Below are 19426 nucleotides of genomic sequence, written 5' to 3'. Positions count from 1 at the left end.
GAGGCTCACAACGATCACAACGCAACGCCGGTGACGGGAGACTGTGCTTGACGGTTGCATTGCCGTCCCTTGCTATCTCACTGGCGTGCGTCCAATGCCCAAGCGAGCCCGAGCCCCAGTGCATCTCGCATCCCTAGGACCAGCAGAGGGGTCGTTGAGTGCGGGCAAGCGGCGACCCCCTGGCCATCTGACGACAACCGGCCCCATGCGTATTTACAAACACTTTGGTAGCAATCTATAAAAGTAAGAAACACGAAAAAAAAAAAAAAAAAAAAAAAAAACAACAACAACAACAACAAAAACAAACAAGAAAGGTTGGGCAGTCTCTCACCAGACTCCAGGACCGATTGACAGCAGATTAGCATACAATGTATTCATAGGTAAAGCATAAGGGAGAGAATGCAAAGCAAACCCCAAGTGTGTCCTGGGGGATGCGGACGTGACGGAGTGGCAAGAACGGAGTGGCAAGACGATGGCTGCGATGATACAAGTTTTCGTGGGTCTGATTGTGGAGCGTACGGGAGGCGTGAGGGAGGTACCGAAGTCGTATCGCAATGCTACTTCCGTGAAACGGGAGTGACCCAGACCGAGGCGGCACCGCAGGTGCCGGGGAGGTGAAGAACCTAATCAATGCATAAGGAAAGAGGAGAAGAGAGAAGGTTCCTAATGAACTATGATACAAGTGGCTCTGACAGTCCCCCCCCTCCCGGCTTCGAGGTTTGGAGCGCTAAGCGAATGGGTGTGGAACTCGGTTCTGAAGTGGCAGAAGCATGGGTGCGAGGGTCGGCATGATACAGTGGTTGTAGAGAACAAGGGGGTTGCAAGGGGTCGTGAGCCAGTGCTCGAGAGCGGCGGTTGCGGAAGGGAACGCTTGAGGGAAATGGTGGCGGAAAGGGAACGCCTGGGGCGTCAGCATTGTCCGTCTCGGCGCAATTAGTGGTGTGACCTACAACCAGCTACGCCATGCGGCGGTTGAGCAGACGGTCGGCCCACCCCAGTGCGAGGTAGGGAGCCAGGCCACCAAGGTCATCTGGTTGTGCCTGGCCCGTGCGCCCAGCCGTCGCAGTCCTGCGTGGTGGCGGGACTGCCGCTTGGCGGCGGCGGATGTAGGCCTGCTGCTTGGCCATCTTCGTGGTGCGTAGATTCCCGAAACGTCTCCATGTCGAGCTTGGCGTTGCGGCCGGCCTCAGCCTCCCTCAAGGCCTATCCAACCTCCAAAGGCTTCGGCGGCCCCGGCTGCCGCTTGGTTGGCCGCGGTTGTGGCCGCGTCGATTTGAGCAGCCCAGTTGCGGGCAAGGAGCTGCTGCCGCAGCGCTGCGACACGGTCATCCTCTGTGGCAACAGCAACGAGCTGGGCGCGAAGGGCGACCAAGTCGTCCTGGAGGCCGCCGATTTCAGCAGCAGTGAGGGCGACTGCCACTGCCGCGCGGAGAACGACGACCTCGTCTTCCAGCGCGCCGAAGCGGGCGGCCTGGCAAGCCTGGGCGTTGGCCATAAAGGCTGCCCGACGAGCGGCGGCGCCGGGATTGGCGTTGGCCAGGGGAGGGATGGGGCGATCAGGAACTGGCGGCTGCGCGCGCATCTCCTGCTCAATGATGTCGCGTGTAGCGACACTCATTCGGTTGTAGTTCGCGACGATGGCCTCGACCACCTGGTCCAGGTTCATACGACTGATGTTGATGTTGACGTCAACACCAACGCATGCGCCGAGAATCTGGCCAAGCCTTGGCCATCCCGCAGGGCGGTTGGGGTCGGCAGGGCGGAGGAACATTTTGAGACGGTGCGCAGCAGCCGCAGGGAGTCGCGGGATAGCTTGGACGACGACTCGAGGTGGTGGGATGTAGGCGTTACGGTAGCCTTCGACGTTAAACATGGCACGGGCCGGAGCCGGCAGGTCGTCGATGTGGTCGAGTAGGAGGTCGACTATTTGTTCCCTTTCGAGGTGACGAATGTCCTGCTCGAGGCCGATTGCGGCTCCGACGTACTGGCCAATTTTGGGTAGACCGACATTGTTCTCCAGAAAGACTTGGAACGTGGTGCGCATCTTGCCTGCAGTTATCTTCGGGCTGTTGTTCGATGCTGGGCATGTCAGCTCGCAGTAGAGCGGTAGGAGGGCCGAGGTTAAGAGTGAGGGATACTTGCTGTTTCCAGTAGGGAGCGAGGACGGGCTACAACGCAGTCAGAACAGTGCCAGCAGCTACCAAGAGAACTCACGGGGCGCCTCGGCGGGTAGCAGTGATGCGCTAGAGCGATGAAAGAAATAGGATTGAGGGTGCGAGAGCGGGAGGGGAGGTAAAAGCGCGCGAAAGGAGCGCGAGGAGTGAGGATGAGAGAGGAGCGCGAGGAGCGCTAGAGGATGTGAGAGCGCGAGGTGCGCAAGAGGACGAGAGAGGTGAGCGCGTCAGAGGCGCGAGAGGATGAGAGGATGAGAGGACGAGAGAGGCGAGCGCGTGAGAGGCGTGAGAGGCGCGAGAGGATGAGAGGATGAGAGGAGAAAGAGAGAGGATGAGCAGATGAGTTAGGAGAGACAGAGATGAGAAGAATAGAGCGCTGGGGGTTAGAGCGCGTGAGGGATAGCAACGCGGGAAAGCGCAACTGAGGTAAGGGGATAAGGGAGAAAGAGGTTAAGGAGGAAGAAGGAGGTGAGGGAAAGCAACACAGTGGTGTTGGTGTGTGCCCCATATTGTATCCCACCCTCATATCCGGCATTTAAGTAGTAATTCCCGTACTTTGTTTCTTCACTCGGCATTCCTCTTCATTCCGGCACATGGTACAGTGGCGGTGACCAGGATGGACGCTGGCCGGTTGGCGGCTACAGGCGCGCGAGCAGGCGATTGCCTGGTGCAAGAGGCATTCTTTCGTCTGGTGCGGGGCGGTTCAGTCGGCAGACTCCATTAACATACGTGTTGCAGGCTGTTGTGAGACATGGTTACCGATTCACCAAACTAAAAAAGCAGGCAATTCACATACGTACATAGCCTGGTGCTCGCGACGAAGAGATTGGGAGGGGGGACTCAACTTTCACTTGGGTGGCGTTTGGCGGGGACACTCGAAGGTGAATGCCCCTCGTGAGCGTGGTCCAGACCATTGGCTTTGCACGATTCTACGAGATCCCGGTTTGAACACATAGCAGGCAGCGGGGCAATCGATGTCTGCAACGCTATGGGAACAAGTCATGGAAGTGCTACTGCTAAATGCATAGGCTGGGCGCCAGTTCGTCGTGGTATACATGTAGACGCTCTTCGTATGTCCCTTGAACGTCGAATCAATGGCGACCGATATGACACTGGAAAACGTCAGCATGATACCAATGGGTAAGAAAGACGCGCACGTAGAATCGAAAACAAAAATACACCCGGCGAGTCGAATAGGTGAGAGCAGGTGGGCGAGGGGAAAGGGACTGCTGGGTGGCCAGCATGTGGACGGCATTGCACAATGCAAGTTCTTCATGCGGTTGAGAATCTTGTCGGTCGCTCCGAGCACGAGGTGAGAAAGGAGATGCGCAAGGTCTCCATAACTGTGTACCTGAGCGTGAAGGCAGTGGCGTACGGGTATGCGAATCGCGCTGAAACCGTGGCTGCGAGAGGCCTGTTGCTGGGTCATTGATGCTCCTTTGAGGGGGTGTGCTGGCCCAGGTCTACTTTGACTGACTGCTAGCAATACATGTCATGGGCGTGCTCGAGTCGACGACGAAGAGTAGGCACCGTGTCTAGAGCCCCTCCGCTTAAGCGCATCTTTGATGTGGAGGCTAATCCATACTGCGCGCGCTGTGCACATACGCTGGAGGTACGACAGCTGCAGGCCAAGAGGTACTGGATTGTCAGACGCGTTAGACGCAAGAATGAATAGTAGGCGCCGGTTCTCCTCTCTTCTTGGGGTTTAAAGCCCCTCGGCTTGAGTGCATATTTAATGTGACGTGTCGCCCACACTTTGCGCGCACTCCGCGCACATGCTTTGGGGGTGTGCCAGAGCGTGGACCGGGGTATGCGGTCGGGTTAAAGCCCCACGGCTGCACGACAACTTTAACGTGAGGATCGGCCCACGCCAGAATCTGATAGGCGAGGATGATGGATGACAGTTAGTTATGGAGGCAAAAGCACAGCCAGCGATGGTTGAGACATGGGAGTGGGACGCGTCACGTGACATATGACGTCACCTTGTGCCTGGGTCTCTTGGGTCAAAAATCACAACTCCAACGCTTGGGAAGTGGAAGACATGCATTACAACTGACAGCAGTGACAGAGACATGGTGACGAATGTACGTAAGGGGAAGCAGAAACAAAACATGTATTCCGTATGGTGCATGAAGTCGTGAGGCGTGGTTGAATCCGGTGTGGTGCGATACGCGTTGCGGGCATAGGTCGTGCAGGTGTTCCCACGGCTGGCGCAGGCGCAGTTAACTGCCAAGTTAACTTCTGACCGTTGGCCCCCATGTGGGTGACAAGGGTAGGTAGGGAACGTGTGGAGGTTCTTGCGTGCTGAGCTGTTAGTTGAATGTCAAGTGTCTGCCTCTGTTAGGACACTACTCACAGTTCATGCCCTCTCAGGCGAGGGAGTGGCACCAGGCGCACCAGGAGCAAGGGGCGGGTCGGGGCAATGCTCTTCATCGTGTCCTGGTTGATGGCACTTTTTGCACTAGTGCTTAAAACAACAAGGACGAGAGCAGCCGCCTTGGCAACGATTGTAGTATTTGCAGTAAGGGTTGGAATCTGGGTTGCCTGGAGAGTGCGGGTCCCAGTCGAGGTCTGGGTGGTGGGGGTCGTTACGTGGAGGCGTTTGCTTGTGCGTGTTGCGTTTTGCTTTCCTCACAAGCGAATGGTGGCTGGCGGCCTTGAGTGGTAAGGTTCGTAATGGCCGTGATCATTTGCTGCATGACCATCATGGTGTCCTCATGGCGTTGGTCTGCTCGGTCTTGGCGTGAGTTGGACGCCGCCAGAAGCTCTCCCAGCTGGGTCATCCCGCGTTGCTGCGCCTCCTGTTGCGCCTGTTGCTTCTGTTGCAGAGGCTGCAACTGTTGGTGGTGCTCGCGCTCCTTGCGGTCGTCGCGCTCGGCCTGTTCACGGAGCCACTGCTCTCGCTCCTGTCGACGTGACTGCTCCCGTTGTTGTTCCCTTTGGTCCCATTCTGCGCGTTCCTGACGACGCGTCTCCTAGTGTTCCTTCTGCTGCTGCAGGAACTCAGCATGCTGACGCTGCTGTTGCGCAGCGAATGCAGCAGCCCGTTCATGAATTGATCCCAGCCAAGCTCCGGAACGACGGAGCCCTTGGCCAGCGATGCCGGGCGCTCAGCGATGGCGAGACGGGGCGTCACTGGGCCTTTGATGACGATTGGACGGGGGACGGGGGAAGAGTTCGCGGCCGGGCGGGGCCAGGTGGGGTACAGTTCGGGCTGGCTGCAGACGTGGGCGGACGAGCCCTGACGATCCGTGTCGTACGTAGCAGCCCGGCGGCGCGGGATAAGGTAGGGGATTGGGCCGTAAGGCCTGTGGCGCTTGGCGTCGGCGTCGATAGCAGGTGCACGTCGTCGGTGATCTCCTTCCAGAACTCGACCAAACGAAGCGCCAAGTCGCGACGCTGACCAGAGAAGTCATGTTCGTTATCTTCTAACCAGTCGCGCATGCTGTCCGCGGTAATATCTTCGGCTTTGTTGATGCATTGAAAGATATAATGCAGAGCGGGGTTGAGCTGGCGGTCCGCGGACATGGTCTGCAATCATGTTACATAGTTGAGGCGTCAGGGCAACCGACAACAGCTGGGATCCCAAGATAACCCACTGATCACTGTCGAGTCCGACGCTCCGGGGTTCAAGGGCAAAAGGTCAGCATTCTAAGCCGTGATCCACACAGCCAACCTACGTGACGAGACGCGCGGCGAGCTGGGAGCCAGATGGTGTAAACCGCCGCCGCGCGACGCACTAGGTGAGGAGAGAACGGCGGTACCAGGGAGCTTAGTCGACCGATCACCGACTAGACGGACTATACAGGTTAGGCACTATCTACAGGCAACTCTCACGTCGAGGGGACGCAGGGACGAGGATTGTGTGCCCCGAGGGATAGCCGAAACGAATCGTCAGCTTCCAGCAGTAGCAGGATCGAGAGATGAACAGGAACTCACAAAGGGGCACACACGTCTGCGATCCAGGTTAGGTAGGCAGTTGGGCAGGGAGCGGGCAACACTCACAGAGTGGCAAGAGAGAGCGAAGGGTTGTGGGCGGGTGGGTTGGGTGCGCAGAGTCGCTGAGACAGGGGCTCGCTGCCGACGTCAGTGCGCCGGTCGTCAGGTAACAAGGTATGTAAACCCACCTGTTGCTGGCACGGGGAGAGGCGAGGAGGGACGTGTGTGATCGGTGGGGGGGGGAGAGGGGGAGAGGAAGAGGGATGGAGGATGGATGGATGGATGGACGGGTGGGACGAGGGTGACGGTACCAGCTAGCAATGATCTGGGGTCGACAAGCTCCCCCGAGGGACAACGCAAACAGCTCTTGTTGCCAAGGACCGTCAGAAGATTGAGCCCACCGGCGGCTCGAGGTTGTGCTTTGATACCAACGGCACAGCCGAGTTGCGGTGCGACGCGGCGAAAGGAATCAAGACCTTGCGGAGGAGGAGGGGTTAAGAGCTGCAAGCAGCAAGTTAAGAGGAGGAGGAGGAGGTGGAGGTGAAGGTGAAGGTGAAAGAGGAAAAACAAGAGGAAGGGACGGAGAGGGAGAGGAGTGAGGAGAGGAGTGAGGAGAGAAGTGAGGGGAGGAGAGCAGTAAGGAGAGCAGTGAGGAGGGCGTTAAGAGTCCACTCGAAGCACTGGAGGGGAAGAGGACGCTGTATCAATCAAGATACAGGAGAAGGATGAGGGTGATGATGAAGACGAGAGACAACTCAAGAGAGGCCAAGTGGTATATGGTGGGAAACGTGCTCTGGGGGTTGGTGGCCGCGCTGGATCGGGGGCAAACAGTGTGACGTCATGTTTAGTATGTCGTCGTGTGTATGCAACTCTGCCAACTTGAGAGAACGATTATGCACAATGCATGGCCACCGTGCAACGCCCACACGCACCTGGTCGGTAGACTCCATCCGTAGCGTACGTGCGGCTTGCAGCAGGCGGTTGTGTCATGTGTGTTGAGCGCAACCGCCTTCAACACACTCGAAAGAGCAGGCACGTCTCCGACCTCGGAGAGCTGGGCCCGCGGTCCACCCACCACATTGTCACAAACCATCGTTGGGACACACTGTGGCAGTAGCCAGCTCAAGGGAAGAGGGGATGTGTGCGTGTATGCATACCACTGATGATCAATAATGGAGAATCGCCAAGGCATGTAGTAAGTACCCTTTGGGGAAGCATAGTACCACTGGCCACTGGTATTAGGCGCGAGGGGGGCAAAATAGAAATGGGCGGTCGTTCGAAGAGCAGAACGCACCAGATTCCCCGGCGGCCGGCGGATACTGAGTGCCACCTTTTGACGGTTGTGCATGGCGTTTGTGGATAATGCTTACGGGAGGCTTTCTGGACCTGGATGCAGCGCTGGAGAATGTCTCTCTGAAGGAAGCTGGTCGCGCTAGGCACCGATTCCTGCGATCTGGGGGAGCGAAGCTGATTAAGCTGACCTGTTGTGGGTGCTCGCTAGACGCAAAGGACAACACTCGTCTCGGTCCTCTCGGCGGTGAGGCACCACTGATCCACTGATCCACTGATCATCGACGGGCCCGTTTATCGGTTGTCACTTCTTGGTATTCCTCTAGCATCCAGGTACCAGTAGTTACTTGGATGGCTGCGGTTTCAAGCATGTCTGAGTGCAACAAGTCTAAAAGGGAGGGGAGAAGAGAATACATATGGAAAAACAAGCAACTTGACGAAGACGGTATCTATGTATACATGGGTGAAGGGAGGGGTCTGAAGGGGGGCAGCGGGAGGGGGAGGGGCGGCGCGCCGGTTGCAAGGGCAACCACAGCTTGCGTCTCGAGTTGAAACTACTGGCGCTCGCGGGTGTAGTACTGCTCCATCTGCTGGCGCTGGCGCTCGTGGTCGCGCTCGAGTTGCTGGCGCTGGCGCTCGAGATCGAGCTGCTGGCGCCTCTGGTCACGCTCGAGCTGTTGGCACAGGTCCTCAAGCTGTTGGCGTTCGCGTTCGAGCTGTTGGCGTTCGCGCTCGTGGTCGCGGTCCAGCAGCTGGCGCTCGCGTTCCAGTTGCTGGCGCTCGCGCTCGTGGTCCCGCTGCAGGAGCTCGCGCTCGCGCTTGTGGGCGTTCTTGAGCTGCTGCTGGTGCTCCTTCATGGTGGGGAGGCTGGCGTGCGTAGTGGGCATGGAGGGCAAATGGGTAGAGGAGGTTAGTTGCCGAGCAAAGGATGGGACCGTCACTCAACTCACAGCAACTGAGGACGGTAGGAAGGGCGCGAGAGAAACGTGGGCTGGCTGGACTGGCATCAGTTTAGGTTACCGCGCAAGGGATCACAACCGGGGCATCAACTCACGGCGAGGGCACAAGTGGCCTGGCCCTGGGTCTTGTCTGCTGATCTCGCGGGGCTACAATCATGTTAGGCTGCCGCAGCAAACGAGAGAGAGGGAGCAGAGTCGATAGCAACTCACGAGGGGGTGGGTACGAGTGAGCCCAAGAGATCGAGCCCAGGAGATCGGGGAAGGGTGGTAAGCGCGTGGGGGTCGTCTTGATCAACAGGCGGTGACCTGTGTGGGCTTCTATCAGCGCTGGTTGCCGAGTACTTTCAGGGGACAGGACACTCACCTGAGTGATAACAGATACGCGGAAAAGGTGACGTATGCCGGCGACGGGGAGGATTGTGATGACGACGGTGACGGGAATGGGATGCTATGGCGGGGCAGTTCTGTTATGATGGCGGGCGTGGGCGCGTGGGCGCGTGGGTTGTGCGCGTCGCGTGGCTGGGTGCTCTGAAACGCCGCTCGGAATTATGGGCCTGTGGCGGGTGCTTTTGTGCCCCCCCAAGACTCATCAAGTTCTGGGCAGCCATCTTAACCGGCACCGAGGAGGGCAGGCGTCTACGCGTCTACGCCAGCGCTCGCCCAAAGCCAAAGGGCAAGACTCAGCCTGCCAACCGGACAGTCAGAAATGGCACCCACGTCTCATTTACCCTACGTTGGGTAAACCGAACTTGGGGATGGGGGCACCACGGCAAAGCTTCAAGACTACGAGTCTGTCAAGGTTTGCCATGGTAGAATTGGGGTAAGTATGAGCTGAATGTGTTGCTAATAGGCTATGTCGTGGCGTTTCAAATGAGTGAATGCAAGCAGGATACTTGGTGCGCAACACATGTCATAGCGTCTGTTCACACTCGGACCCCCTATCCTCTCGCCGACAATGGCCTACGGCTGTTCACAGCATGTGCGAGATGTTCCGACCAGTCTCGCTCCATAGCCTCGCTTCCAGTTAGTGGCACCGGCTGGGTGTGCGGGATGTCTCTTGACGTCGCACATGTTCTCCCCATACCTGCCACCCGATTCGGATTTTGGTCTGAACTGCATTTCATGTCGCTTGAGACATTTTCGCCTGTGCAGTGTACCAACCAATGATCAATGAACTGGTGAGTACCACCTGGGCGGCGGGTGGAGAAGCGGGGAAGAGATCTCAACAGTCTGCAAAACATGCCACGGCCTGGGATACATGCGCACAGACTCGGTGCGGGTTTGGCATGTGTCGATGTGTCACCGCGTTGCGGAGAGGCGGAGCAGTTGCATGTCAGGTGGCGGCGACCTGCGAACCTCCCAATCACATGCATTTGAGGCGCTGGAATCAGCTCTCCGGCTGTCATTTGTCCCTTATCGACTATCCCATTTCATGGGGCAGCGACCAGGGGCCAGGGGACGGGAGGGACGAATCACTCGTCTACCCGTATACGGACGATTTAGCGATCTCAAACTGCGAGGAGGAGGGTAAACCAAACAGGGAACGCTGCCAAGAGTACTTTGGAGGCCGAGTTGTTTTTGCCTACGTTTTCCGGTGGGAACCGAGATGAGGCGCGGCGACTGATGGTGGGGTGCTGCTGTCTTGGCATCTCGCCGTGATGGCACTAACTTTGCGTGGCGTTCACTTGCCCACTGAGGAGAACCTCGAGAATACGGGAGCAGAGCGTCATAGCCTGACACAACGGCTCATTCACAACCATACCACGTCCAACACCGGACACAGGCGGTCATGCCCGCTTCACACACCCGGCAGTCGCACGGTAGCAGGCGGCATGCACCGGGGTCTTGAAGAATCGAAAATGAGAGACGCCGCTGCCAACGCCATCACATGATGTGCCCAACGACGCCAACTCCTCGGCAAGCGAGAGCAAGCCACACTCGCACAGGTGGCCCACGAGGGACGGCTACGCCCCGGGCGGATTCCGAGGCACCCAGGACTCGCATCCCATGTGTCTAGAGGTGGCCACGGCCTCTCGTCGGCTGCCAAGGCAAGTGTGTCGATGTGACGAGGGTGCAGCATTTGGGAAGCATCGCCAAGCGACCCCCCACGCGTGGGAGTACCTATTTCTGTCCGGAGTCACTTGGCCTCCGCGCCGTGTGGCAAACCCAGTTCCACATGCCGTTCCACCCGCATCAGTAAGAGCACACTAGTGGATGCAGACTGCGCAAGGCCCGTGTATTGCCGCCATGCATTGCGGGGGACCACGGAGCAGACCGGAAAGTCATCTGGGGCTAGCTGGGGCCACAGATCTACAGAGATGTAGAGGTGGGGGGGTGGGTTCTCTCAAGGCCATGACGGGGCTGCGCCACTATCAACGGCTGCGAACTGAATGCCTTCTCCAACGAGTCTCCCTCTCCCCATCAACCGCGTGCTGGGTTTACTACAGTACTTAAGCCGGCCTTTCTCTCATCCCTCTTGTCCCATCAAGCCTAACCTCCCGTCCTTTGTCCTTTGCAACTACAGCTGCGATACAATGGCTTCGCCAACTCACACCAACGACCACCGCGACTATGTCGATCCGACGTCCATCAAGGCGCAGCTCGACGACTGGCACGCTGATCGTGGTGGCAAATCGTTTGCTGCTGCCATGATCCCGACCTGGAGCCACCACAACAACACCGAGGACAAGGTCATTCACAACCCTTTCAAGCTGCTCGCACTGGTCAAGGGCATGGACTGGCTCTACTTCTTCAGCGGATGGTTCGCATGGACCGTACGTATCCTCAGATGGTGGTGTTATTGAGCCAGCCGCTGAAATGAACAGTGCGATGGGTAAGTGGCCCGCAGCGGGCCGCGAGTGACTTGTCTTGGTTTCAAAACTCCAGCTGACAGTACCCAAGCTTTGACTACTTTGCCGTGAGTACTTTCCGGCGCTCGCTGGAGAGAGGATGGAGGACCACCTCGACTCCCAGCTTGGATTGACAGTCACAGGTGTCGGTCACCATGTCAGAGCTCGCGGCACAGTTTGGCAAGACGACGGCCCAAATTGCAGAGGCCATCACCCTCACTCTTCTCTTTAGGTCTCTCGGCGCCGTCATATTTGGCATTGCGGCCGACCGCTATGGCCGCAAGTGGACCCTCGTTATCAACCTCATTCTCATCTGCGTCTTTGAAATTGGCTCTGGTCTCTGCAACACGTACGAGCAGTTCCTCGGCGTCCGTGCAATGTTCGGCATCGTCATGGGTGGGATCTGGGGGCAGGCTGCTTCGACGTGAGTGTTCTCTTGTTCGAATCCTGGAACTGACAACCCGCACAGTGCTCTGGAGAACATTCCCGTTCAGGCGCGTGGCCTCTGCTCCGGTATGCTGCAGCAGGGTTACTCTGTCGGCTACCTCCTCGCTGCTGTCTTCAACCTCACCGTGGCCACGTACGCCAAGGCCAGGTGGCGCTCAGTCTACTTTGTCGGCGCTGGTTTCTCTGCCTTTGCCGCCCTTATCCGTGCGCTCCTCCCCGAGTCTCGCCAGTACATCGAGGCTCGCCGCATTCTCAAGGAAGAAGGCGCTACCAAGGGTGCCAACAAGCGTTTCTTTAGGGAGATTGGCAACATGCTCAAGACCAACTGGATCCGTTGCATCTGGGGTATTTGCGTGAGCGGTTCCCTCTTGTACCTGCACTAACCACACAGGTCATGACCGGCTTCAACTTCCTGTCCCACGGCTCCCAAGACTTGTACCCTACCTACCTCAAGACCACCAAGGGTCTCTCTGCCGCGCTTGCAACCAAGGCCACCATTCTCTCCAACGTCGGCGCCGTCTGCGGAGGCACAATCTCGGGCTACATGTCCCAGTACTGTGGCCGCCGCCTCACCGCTCTCATCTTCCTCGTCATCACCGCGGTTTTCCTCCCGCTCTGGATTCTCCCTACCACCTTTAGCGGTCTCTCGGCTGGTGGCTTGTAAGTACTCAACGCAGCGCCTGTGGTGACCGACACTGACTTACACCTGCAGCTGGGTCCAGTTCGGAGTCCAGGGTGCGTGGGGTATCGTCCCCATCTATCTCAGCGAAATCTCCCCGCCAGCATTCCGCGCCTCGTTCGCCGGTGTCGCCTACCAGCTCGGTAACATGGCGTCGTCTGGCGCCGCTCAGATTGAGGCCGACGCAGGCGAGACCCTCACCGTCGTGCACAAGGGCAAGGTCATCCCGGACTACGCCACGATCACGGGTATCCTCATTGGCGTGGTCATTGCCTGGCTCTTCGTGTTCATCATCCTCGGCCCCGAGGCGGACGGATCCCACTTTGAGACGGCCAAGATTGCCATCGAGGAGAACGCTGGTCTCGAGCAGCGTCACGAGCTCATGCACGCCCAACACCACGACACCCAGGCTGCCGAGTACACTGGCAAGGAAGAGTCGAACCAGGTCGAGAGCACAGCCAAGCCTGTGCTCAACGCCTAAATGTCATGGGGTGTTGTCGCGGTACGCTAGTAGGCGGAAGTGCAGGTTCGAGTTGAAACACAAAAGCAAAACATCATCTGGAATGGGTAGTAACGTCTCTGATCTGTAGTCTTTTGTCAACCTCTGTAGCCGCAATGCAAAATGTTCTCGACGGTGACATCTCGCACGGCACATGTCTGCCCCCAGGGTGTAACGAATGGTGGCGCACCACGGAGTCCTTCTTCCACACGCTGGGAAACGACGGGCCCAGTTTGCTTGTATCCATTACACTCGCCCTGGATCCTAATAGTCTTCCACCTCGATTCCCGTGAGTGAATCAACCTTGTTGCCTTCACATTGGCAAAGAAGAGCGGATTTTTGGAGGTTTGAATCGATTTTCCACCAACAGAGGCGGATGTGGGCCGATCATGAACGCAAATCCCCTCTTTACCGCCAACACCCATGTCCTCCTGTGAAGAATACACTGTGATGAAACTGTGAACGCTCATTTCACATCGCTGGGTTGTGGAACCCCCAAGTGGGCATTGAATGCCCCCTTGGCTGTCTTGATTCGAAGGTCGGAATAGGTTCCCATAAGCAATTTCAACTTGGGTCTGGTCGTGTTGCACACAATGACCATACGCTGATTTCAGCCTGTAAAACCCCACTGTCCGCTGGGGTCATTGCTCTGCCTATACGGAGGTTTCTTCAGATCTCTCGGACCAGGTCTCTGGACCCCGGCTGTTCGGTACACCGCACCGTCTTGAATGGCGAGAAGTTCACGTCCGCTTGGCCGCAACCGGCGAACCGCCAGATTGGTGTTGTCTCGAGATGCGCCTTTGATAGCCAACGCACCCGGCCGCGGTTTGTTTCTGTAACGAATTGCACAAGCCTGGAGGGGCAATGAGCAGCAAATCACCTCATTGCCCCCAGACCGCATGCGGTCTTCTGGGTGGCGTCTGCACAACAACAATGCTGCACATAAGTGCCATGACAAGTACCCTGCCTTCCAAACACCACCCCTCCATGTCGCTGTCACTGTTGATTTGGGCCCTTGTCCTTGCCCCACGTGCACCATTGGGTGTCTCGCAGACCACGGCTGGCAGTACGATTGTGGGTTGCAGCGCCACGACCGATGGCGATGAGCACAATCTGTGGTTTGGGGCGATCTCGGGTGCAAACTGTTGGGTGAGTCTCATGTTCCCCGCTGTCCGCTGACGACTTCTAAGGAAGAATGTCCAACGGTCGGCCCTCGAGGCCGACCGTATGGATACTACTACGGATACTCGATAAACGACGTTGCGTGGGGAGTCGATGAGAACGGCAACGCCCCTGTCCGCTGCTACTGTTCCGACTACCCGCCGCCAATGACCGATTTCGTTGACGCCACGTCTGGAGTGACGACCGTCACTGACCCAGACGGCACCAGCGTGCCCAACGAAGTGACGTGCCCGGACAACACATACCTCGTCGCGTATCTCAACACACCCTTCACCCTCTCGCAGTGTGCATTCAGAATGGATGTGCCTGCCGGAGAACCGCTCTACTACAGCAACACCGCGACGTTTGACGAATGCTCCCAAGCCTGCACGGGCTACCCGTACATGGCGTACGAACGTGCCCACCCAGAATGTATGTGTGGCAACACGATAAGCCCCAAAGTCGTCGCCTCCACCTGTGTTAGGGATTCCTGGTCCTTCTACACCCAGAACATTGGCCCACCAGTGTCTGTCGTACGTCGGCGCATCGAGGCCCAACGGACGTTGGCTCCGCGCCCAGATCCGTACTGCCCGCATGGCGAGGCCTGTCGCGTTGCGGGAGGTGGGTACGAATGTATCGATACGCTCACAGAACTGGGTAGGTCGCTTGCACGCATGTGTACCGCGGCCCATGCCTAACCGCTGACAAGCCGCAGAATCATGTGGCGGCTGCCGCCACGGCTCGATGGGAAACTCGTCGGTCGCCACCGGTATCGAGTACGTGTTGGCTCCCTGGACATGGCACAACTGACGCGCAGCTGCACTCAACTTCCCGGCGTCCGATTTAACGGCGTCACCTGCCACGACGGCAGGTGCATCGTCTCCAACTGTCAGCGGCGTTTCAAACTGGTTGGAAACTCGTGTGTGGAGAAGTAGGCAAGTCGAGGTGACTTCCGTCGCAGGACTCGCCCATGTCCCATTTGTCCTCGTTGGCCGCATCTGTTCCCTATCCATGCCCGCGCTGCACCAAAGAACAAGACATAGTGGAGAGTCGCAATGGTTGGTAAATGCATAATTGTAACAGCGCCGACCTCTCCGCGAGGAAAGACGTCGCAACCGAGGGAAGGCGTTTGTCTGGGACTCGATAAGTCCATTATCCCTCGGTTTTCTCCCTCGAGCAATTTGTGACCCGAGGTAAAAACCGTAAAGCTGTCGTACAACGCGCCACACCTGTCCTCGGTTCCGCTCAACGCCTGCCGCCACGGACGACGACGCGCTTCATCTTGGGCATCTTCTCCTTGCCGCCCTCTTCGCTGGCGCCGCCGCCGTTACCGCCGAGCAAGCCCTTCTTCTTGAGATCCTTGTCGTTCTCGAGGTCACGCTTGACGGCCGAGAGCGCCACGCCGGCCTCGACGAGAGGCGAATGCAGGGGGAGACGAGCGTCAAGAGCCGGGAAGGGACGCGGGGCATCGGGGGCCTGGGTCGGCTTGCGGACGGGGGGCCTGACAACGGCAGCCGCGGCCTTGTTCTTGCCCTTCTTGTCCTTCTTAGACTTGCCGGTGGTGGCGGCGGCAGGCTTGGCCTCGGTCTTGGGCTTGGGAGTAACGGGCTTGGGGACGAGGTCGGGGTTGGCGTCTTGCATCTGCTGAGCGAGGGCGGTGTACAGCTGCGAACGGTTGGTGATGATGGGGTTGATGAACCGGCCGTCCTTTTCAAAGTTGACCTTGACACGGCCCGGGTTTTCCCAGTCGGCAGGGTGGGTCTTCTCGGGCTCGAGAACGCTCGGCAGACCGAGGGTGGCACACGCCTTGGCAATGTGGGCAGCCAGAGGCCACCACAGCGACGACTTGCGCGGCACACGACGGCCGCCATTGATCGACACCTTGGCGTCAAAGTAGAGCGGGTACACAGAGTTCCACCTGAAGGGAAACCGTTAGTGCTGGTTGTCGTGTTGATTTGCCAGCACACTCACGACTTGTAGACGTTGGGGTCACCCGCGACGTTGGCACCGCCAAACTGGGCACGCATCTTGGCCATGCGGGCCTCCTCGGCCTCTTGGAGCTTCATCATGTCGCCCATGAAGCCGCCCATGGGGGTGTTGGGGTTCATGTGAGGAGGCATCGCGCCGCCAGGAGCCGAGGGGCGGACGACACCAGGCTCATCGCGGACAGCAAGCTTGCCCTTTGCGTTTTCAGAGGGAGGAGGGGCGACGCTGTTGGCGCCATACTCGCCACGACCTTGTTCAGCCAGAGTGCCAAAGTCGAGGTCATTGTCGTCTGTAATCTCCTCGAGGAGGGCGCCCTGGAGACCCGACCCCTGGAGGCCTGTCCTGGACGAGGACGAGACGGGGAGGGGGATGTCGGTCTCGTCGTCAAAGTAGTCCTCGACGGTGGGCATTGCTGTCTAGTGTATAGGATGTGGGGTGAGTGGTGAGGAGGAAGGGAGTCGAGTGAGATGAGTGCCAGCAGCAGCCAGGAGCAGCAGCATGGACGCATGCCAGGCACCGAGGACCCCGCACTGGCTGTGCTGGAAGCGGTAATACACGGCGTTATGACGTGAGTGAAGCGACGCGTTGCCGTGTGGCGCGCGTCGTCATAGTCAGCAGCGGGGGGGGCCATGGTGTTGGGTGTGCACTGGCCGCCCGCCTGTGTGTGCGCGGTGCGGGACGTATGGCACAGGATGGATCCATCTGTCCGGGTGTCTGTCTCGTTGTCTCTCTCTCATCAGGTCTCATCATCTCGTGCTCATCGCTTCTCTATCCCGTCTCCCAACACAGACACAAACACTATAGCTCATAGAGACTGAGCTATCCCCCCAACCACCACCCCCACTGGACCACTCCGTCGCTCGCCCCCACAGAGGACTCTCCACGTCCACCCCCCGTCCCCCTCCACCCACACCCATCCACCAACCCAGGCGTCAGTTGCCAGCGCACAGCATCATGGCCTCGCCGACCACCCAGACGGCCAATGCCATTGCCGCAATCACCAACAAGTCCAAAATCACCATCCCTACCATCGACTTCACCCAGCACACCCTCGAGAATGGCGAGATTGTGTCCACCACGGAACGCGTGGTCAAGGATGTGGGTACCCGTGCAGAATCCAGACCTTTGCCCTCCCTCGCTGGCCCCTGTGACTGCAGCCCGCCGCCGCCGCCGCCGTGACGCCGTGCACAACGGCCTCCACGTCGAGCATGGGCTCCCCCCCACCTCCATCAGAAGAGAATCGAAATACTCACGCGATTATAGGTCCAGGCTCCCGCCATGTATCTTCCCAGCGACGACCAGTTCTGGTCCAAGCAGGACCGTTCCAAGCCTGACATTGCCTTCCTCAAGAACCACTTTTACCGCGAAGGCCGTCTGACCGAGGAGCAGGCGCTCTACATTCTTGAGAAGTGCGTCGCATCAACAATGTCGCGAGTGCAGACACTGACAAGCTGAAGGGGTGGCGAAATACTGCATGCCGAGCCCAACCTCCTCGAGGTTGATGCCCCCATCACTGGTGAGTCCATTCACCACCACAGGGAACCCGTCGCTCCGAGCTAACCGGAACCCAGTGTGCGGTGACATTCACGGCCAATACGTGAGCAGCCCGAGTGTGTGTTCAACAACAACCGTCTGACATTCTACAGTATGACCTCATGAAGCTGTTCGAGGTTGGTGGCAACCCCGCCGACACTCGCTACCTCTTCCTCGGCGACTATGTGGACCGTGGCTACTTTTCCATCGAGGTGGGTTCTGTCACGCGCTTCAGCCCTGTTTCCTAACCCGTTCAGTGTGTGCTCTACCTCTGGGCGCTCAAGATGTGGTACCCCGACACCCTCTTCCTCCTCCGCGGTAACCACGAGTGTCGTCACCTGACAGACTACTTTACCTTCAAGCTCGAGTGTGCGTCATACCACTGTGTGCCCAAGATCCCCATATGCTGATGTGTCTTACAGGCAAGCACAAGTACTCGGAGACTGTCTACAACGCGTGCATGGACTCGTTCTGCAACCTTCCCCTTGCCGCAATCATGAACAAGCAGTTCCTCTGCATTCACGGTGGTCTGTCGCCCGAGCTCCACACGCTCGACGACCTGCGCGCGGTCAACCGTTTCCGCGAGCCCCCAACCCACGGTCTCATGTGCGACATTCTCTGGGCCGACCCGTTGGAGGACTTTGGCAACGAGAAGAACCCGTCGGACAACTTTGTGCACAACCACGTCCGCGGTTGCTCGTACTTCTTCACCTACAACGCCGCGTGCCAGTTCCTTGAACGCAACAACCTGCTCTCGATTATTCGTGCGCACGAGGCCCAGGACGCTGGTTACCGCATGTACAAGAAGACCAAGACTACGGGCTTCCCCTCGGTCATGACCATCTTCTCGGCCCCCAACTACCTCGACGTCTACTCGAACAAGGCCGCTGTCCTCAAGTACGAGGCCAACGTCATGAACATTCGTCAGTTCAACTGCACCCCGCACCCGTACTGGCTGCCCAACTTCATGGACGTGTTCACCTGGTCGCTCCCCTTCGTTGGCGAGAAGAGTGAGTTGATGAGATTTATAATTGAACTGACATCCAGTCACGGACATGCTCATTGCCATTCTCAACTGCTGCACCAAGGAGGAGCTCGAGGAGGAAGAGGAGACGCCAATGATCACCCCGGAGACTCCCGAGGTGGAGGGCGAGGTGTCTGCCGAGAGGAGACAGATCATCAAGAACAAGATTCTCGCTGTTGGCCGCATGTCGCGCGTCTTCTCGCTGCTGCGTGAAGAGTCGGAGCGTGTGTCCGAGCTCAAGAGCCTTACTGGGTCAAACACGCTGCCCGCTGGGCTGCTGGCCAACGGTGCCGAGGGTATCAAGGAGGCGATCCAGGGCTTTGACGATGCGTAAGTGGCACAATGTATGGCCCACCCACGCAATAACTGACCACCCTCTTCAGTCGCAAGTCGGACATTGAGAACGAGCGCCTGCCGCCTGACATTATCGACCCCGAGGAGGTCAGCTTGTCGTCGCCAGCGGCGACTGCGCCCCCATCCCCCGTCTCCCCCTCGTCGCCGATGGAGTCGATCCCCCCTTCGCCCATCTCGCCCTCGACCCCCGGTGGTATGCCCTGGAGGCGCGGCCACGGCCGCCAGGCCTCGCTTGGTACCACCAAGACGTCGCCTTCCACCCGTCGCCGTTCGCTGGAGAACACAATGGAGCTCATCCGCGACGTTGTCGATGGCAAGGACGCCAACGCCGACTCGAACGTCCGCGAGCTTGCCGAGGTCATCTCGAGCCCCGTCCGTAGCCGCCCCGAGAACTCATTCGCGTAAAGCGCCCGCCACCCTCCTTTAGTATTATATACCCCACCAAACTTTCCACCCCACGCTCCAACCCTCACCTTCCCTTTACGTCGCGTGCGCCTAGAGTCTGATTGACGCCTTTGCTCTGTTAATGCCT

The 19426-nt window shown here is 58.4% G+C and overlaps 7 protein-coding genes across 7 annotated transcripts; 3 read left to right on the top strand and 4 right to left on the bottom strand.

Moving 5' to 3' along the window:
• Positions 1–1186: 1186 nt before the first annotated feature.
• On the bottom strand, positions 1187–2044 carry EHS24_009487 (uncharacterized protein; the record flags this gene model as incomplete). Its single annotated transcript, XM_028624768.1, has 1 exon — positions 1187–2044. One exon carries the CDS (start codon positions 2042–2044, stop codon positions 1187–1189), a length of 858 nt encoding a protein of 285 aa, XP_028474936.1.
• Positions 2045–5306: 3262 nt separating this feature from the next.
• On the bottom strand, positions 5307–5702 carry EHS24_009486 (uncharacterized protein; the record flags this gene model as incomplete). The annotated part of the gene is made up of 1 exon (XM_028624767.1): positions 5307–5702. One exon carries the CDS (start codon positions 5700–5702, stop codon positions 5307–5309), a length of 396 nt encoding a protein of 131 aa, XP_028474935.1.
• A 2255-nt stretch (positions 5703–7957) lies between these two features.
• Positions 7958–8260, bottom strand: EHS24_009485 (uncharacterized protein; the record flags this gene model as incomplete). The annotated part of the gene is made up of 1 exon (XM_028624766.1): positions 7958–8260. The coding sequence occupies one exon, from the start codon at positions 8258–8260 to the stop codon at positions 7958–7960; it is 303 nt and encodes a 100-aa protein (XP_028474934.1).
• Positions 8261–10896: 2636 nt separating this feature from the next.
• EHS24_009484 (uncharacterized protein) lies at positions 10897–12818 on the top strand (the record flags this gene model as incomplete). The annotated part of the gene is made up of 7 exons (XM_028624765.1): positions 10897–11136; positions 11188–11195; positions 11264–11279; positions 11355–11635; positions 11681–12011; positions 12050–12318; positions 12371–12818. 7 exons carry the CDS (start codon positions 10897–10899, stop codon positions 12816–12818), a joined length of 1593 nt encoding a protein of 530 aa, XP_028474933.1.
• Positions 12819–13823: 1005 nt separating this feature from the next.
• On the top strand, positions 13824–14932 carry EHS24_009483 (uncharacterized protein; the record flags this gene model as incomplete). Its single annotated transcript, XM_028624764.1, has 4 exons — positions 13824–13985; positions 14027–14429; positions 14707–14773; positions 14815–14932. The coding sequence occupies 4 exons, from the start codon at positions 13824–13826 to the stop codon at positions 14930–14932; spliced, it is 750 nt and encodes a 249-aa protein (XP_028474932.1).
• Positions 14933–15242: 310 nt separating this feature from the next.
• SEC65 (signal recognition particle subunit) lies at positions 15243–16393 on the bottom strand (the record flags this gene model as incomplete). Its single annotated transcript, XM_028624763.1, has 2 exons — positions 15243–15915; positions 15969–16393. The coding sequence occupies 2 exons, from the start codon at positions 16391–16393 to the stop codon at positions 15243–15245; spliced, it is 1098 nt and encodes a 365-aa protein (XP_028474931.1).
• Positions 16394–16937: 544 nt separating this feature from the next.
• CNA1 (3',5'-cyclic-nucleotide phosphodiesterase (PDEase) (3':5'-CNP)) lies at positions 16938–19299 on the top strand (the record flags this gene model as incomplete). The annotated part of the gene is made up of 9 exons (XM_028624762.1): positions 16938–17081; positions 17247–17392; positions 17441–17499; positions 17555–17580; positions 17630–17728; positions 17774–17885; positions 17939–18526; positions 18564–18870; positions 18924–19299. 9 exons carry the CDS (start codon positions 16938–16940, stop codon positions 19297–19299), a joined length of 1857 nt encoding a protein of 618 aa, XP_028474930.1.
• Positions 19300–19426: the final 127 nt, after the last annotated feature.

Source organism: Apiotrichum porosum (assembly GCF_003942205.1).
Source record: "Apiotrichum porosum strain DSM 27194 chromosome Unknown scaffold_9, whole genome shotgun sequence".
Lineage (NCBI taxonomy): Eukaryota > Fungi > Basidiomycota > Tremellomycetes > Trichosporonales > Trichosporonaceae > Apiotrichum > Apiotrichum porosum.
This window is presented reverse-complemented; position numbering and strand designations above follow the sequence as displayed.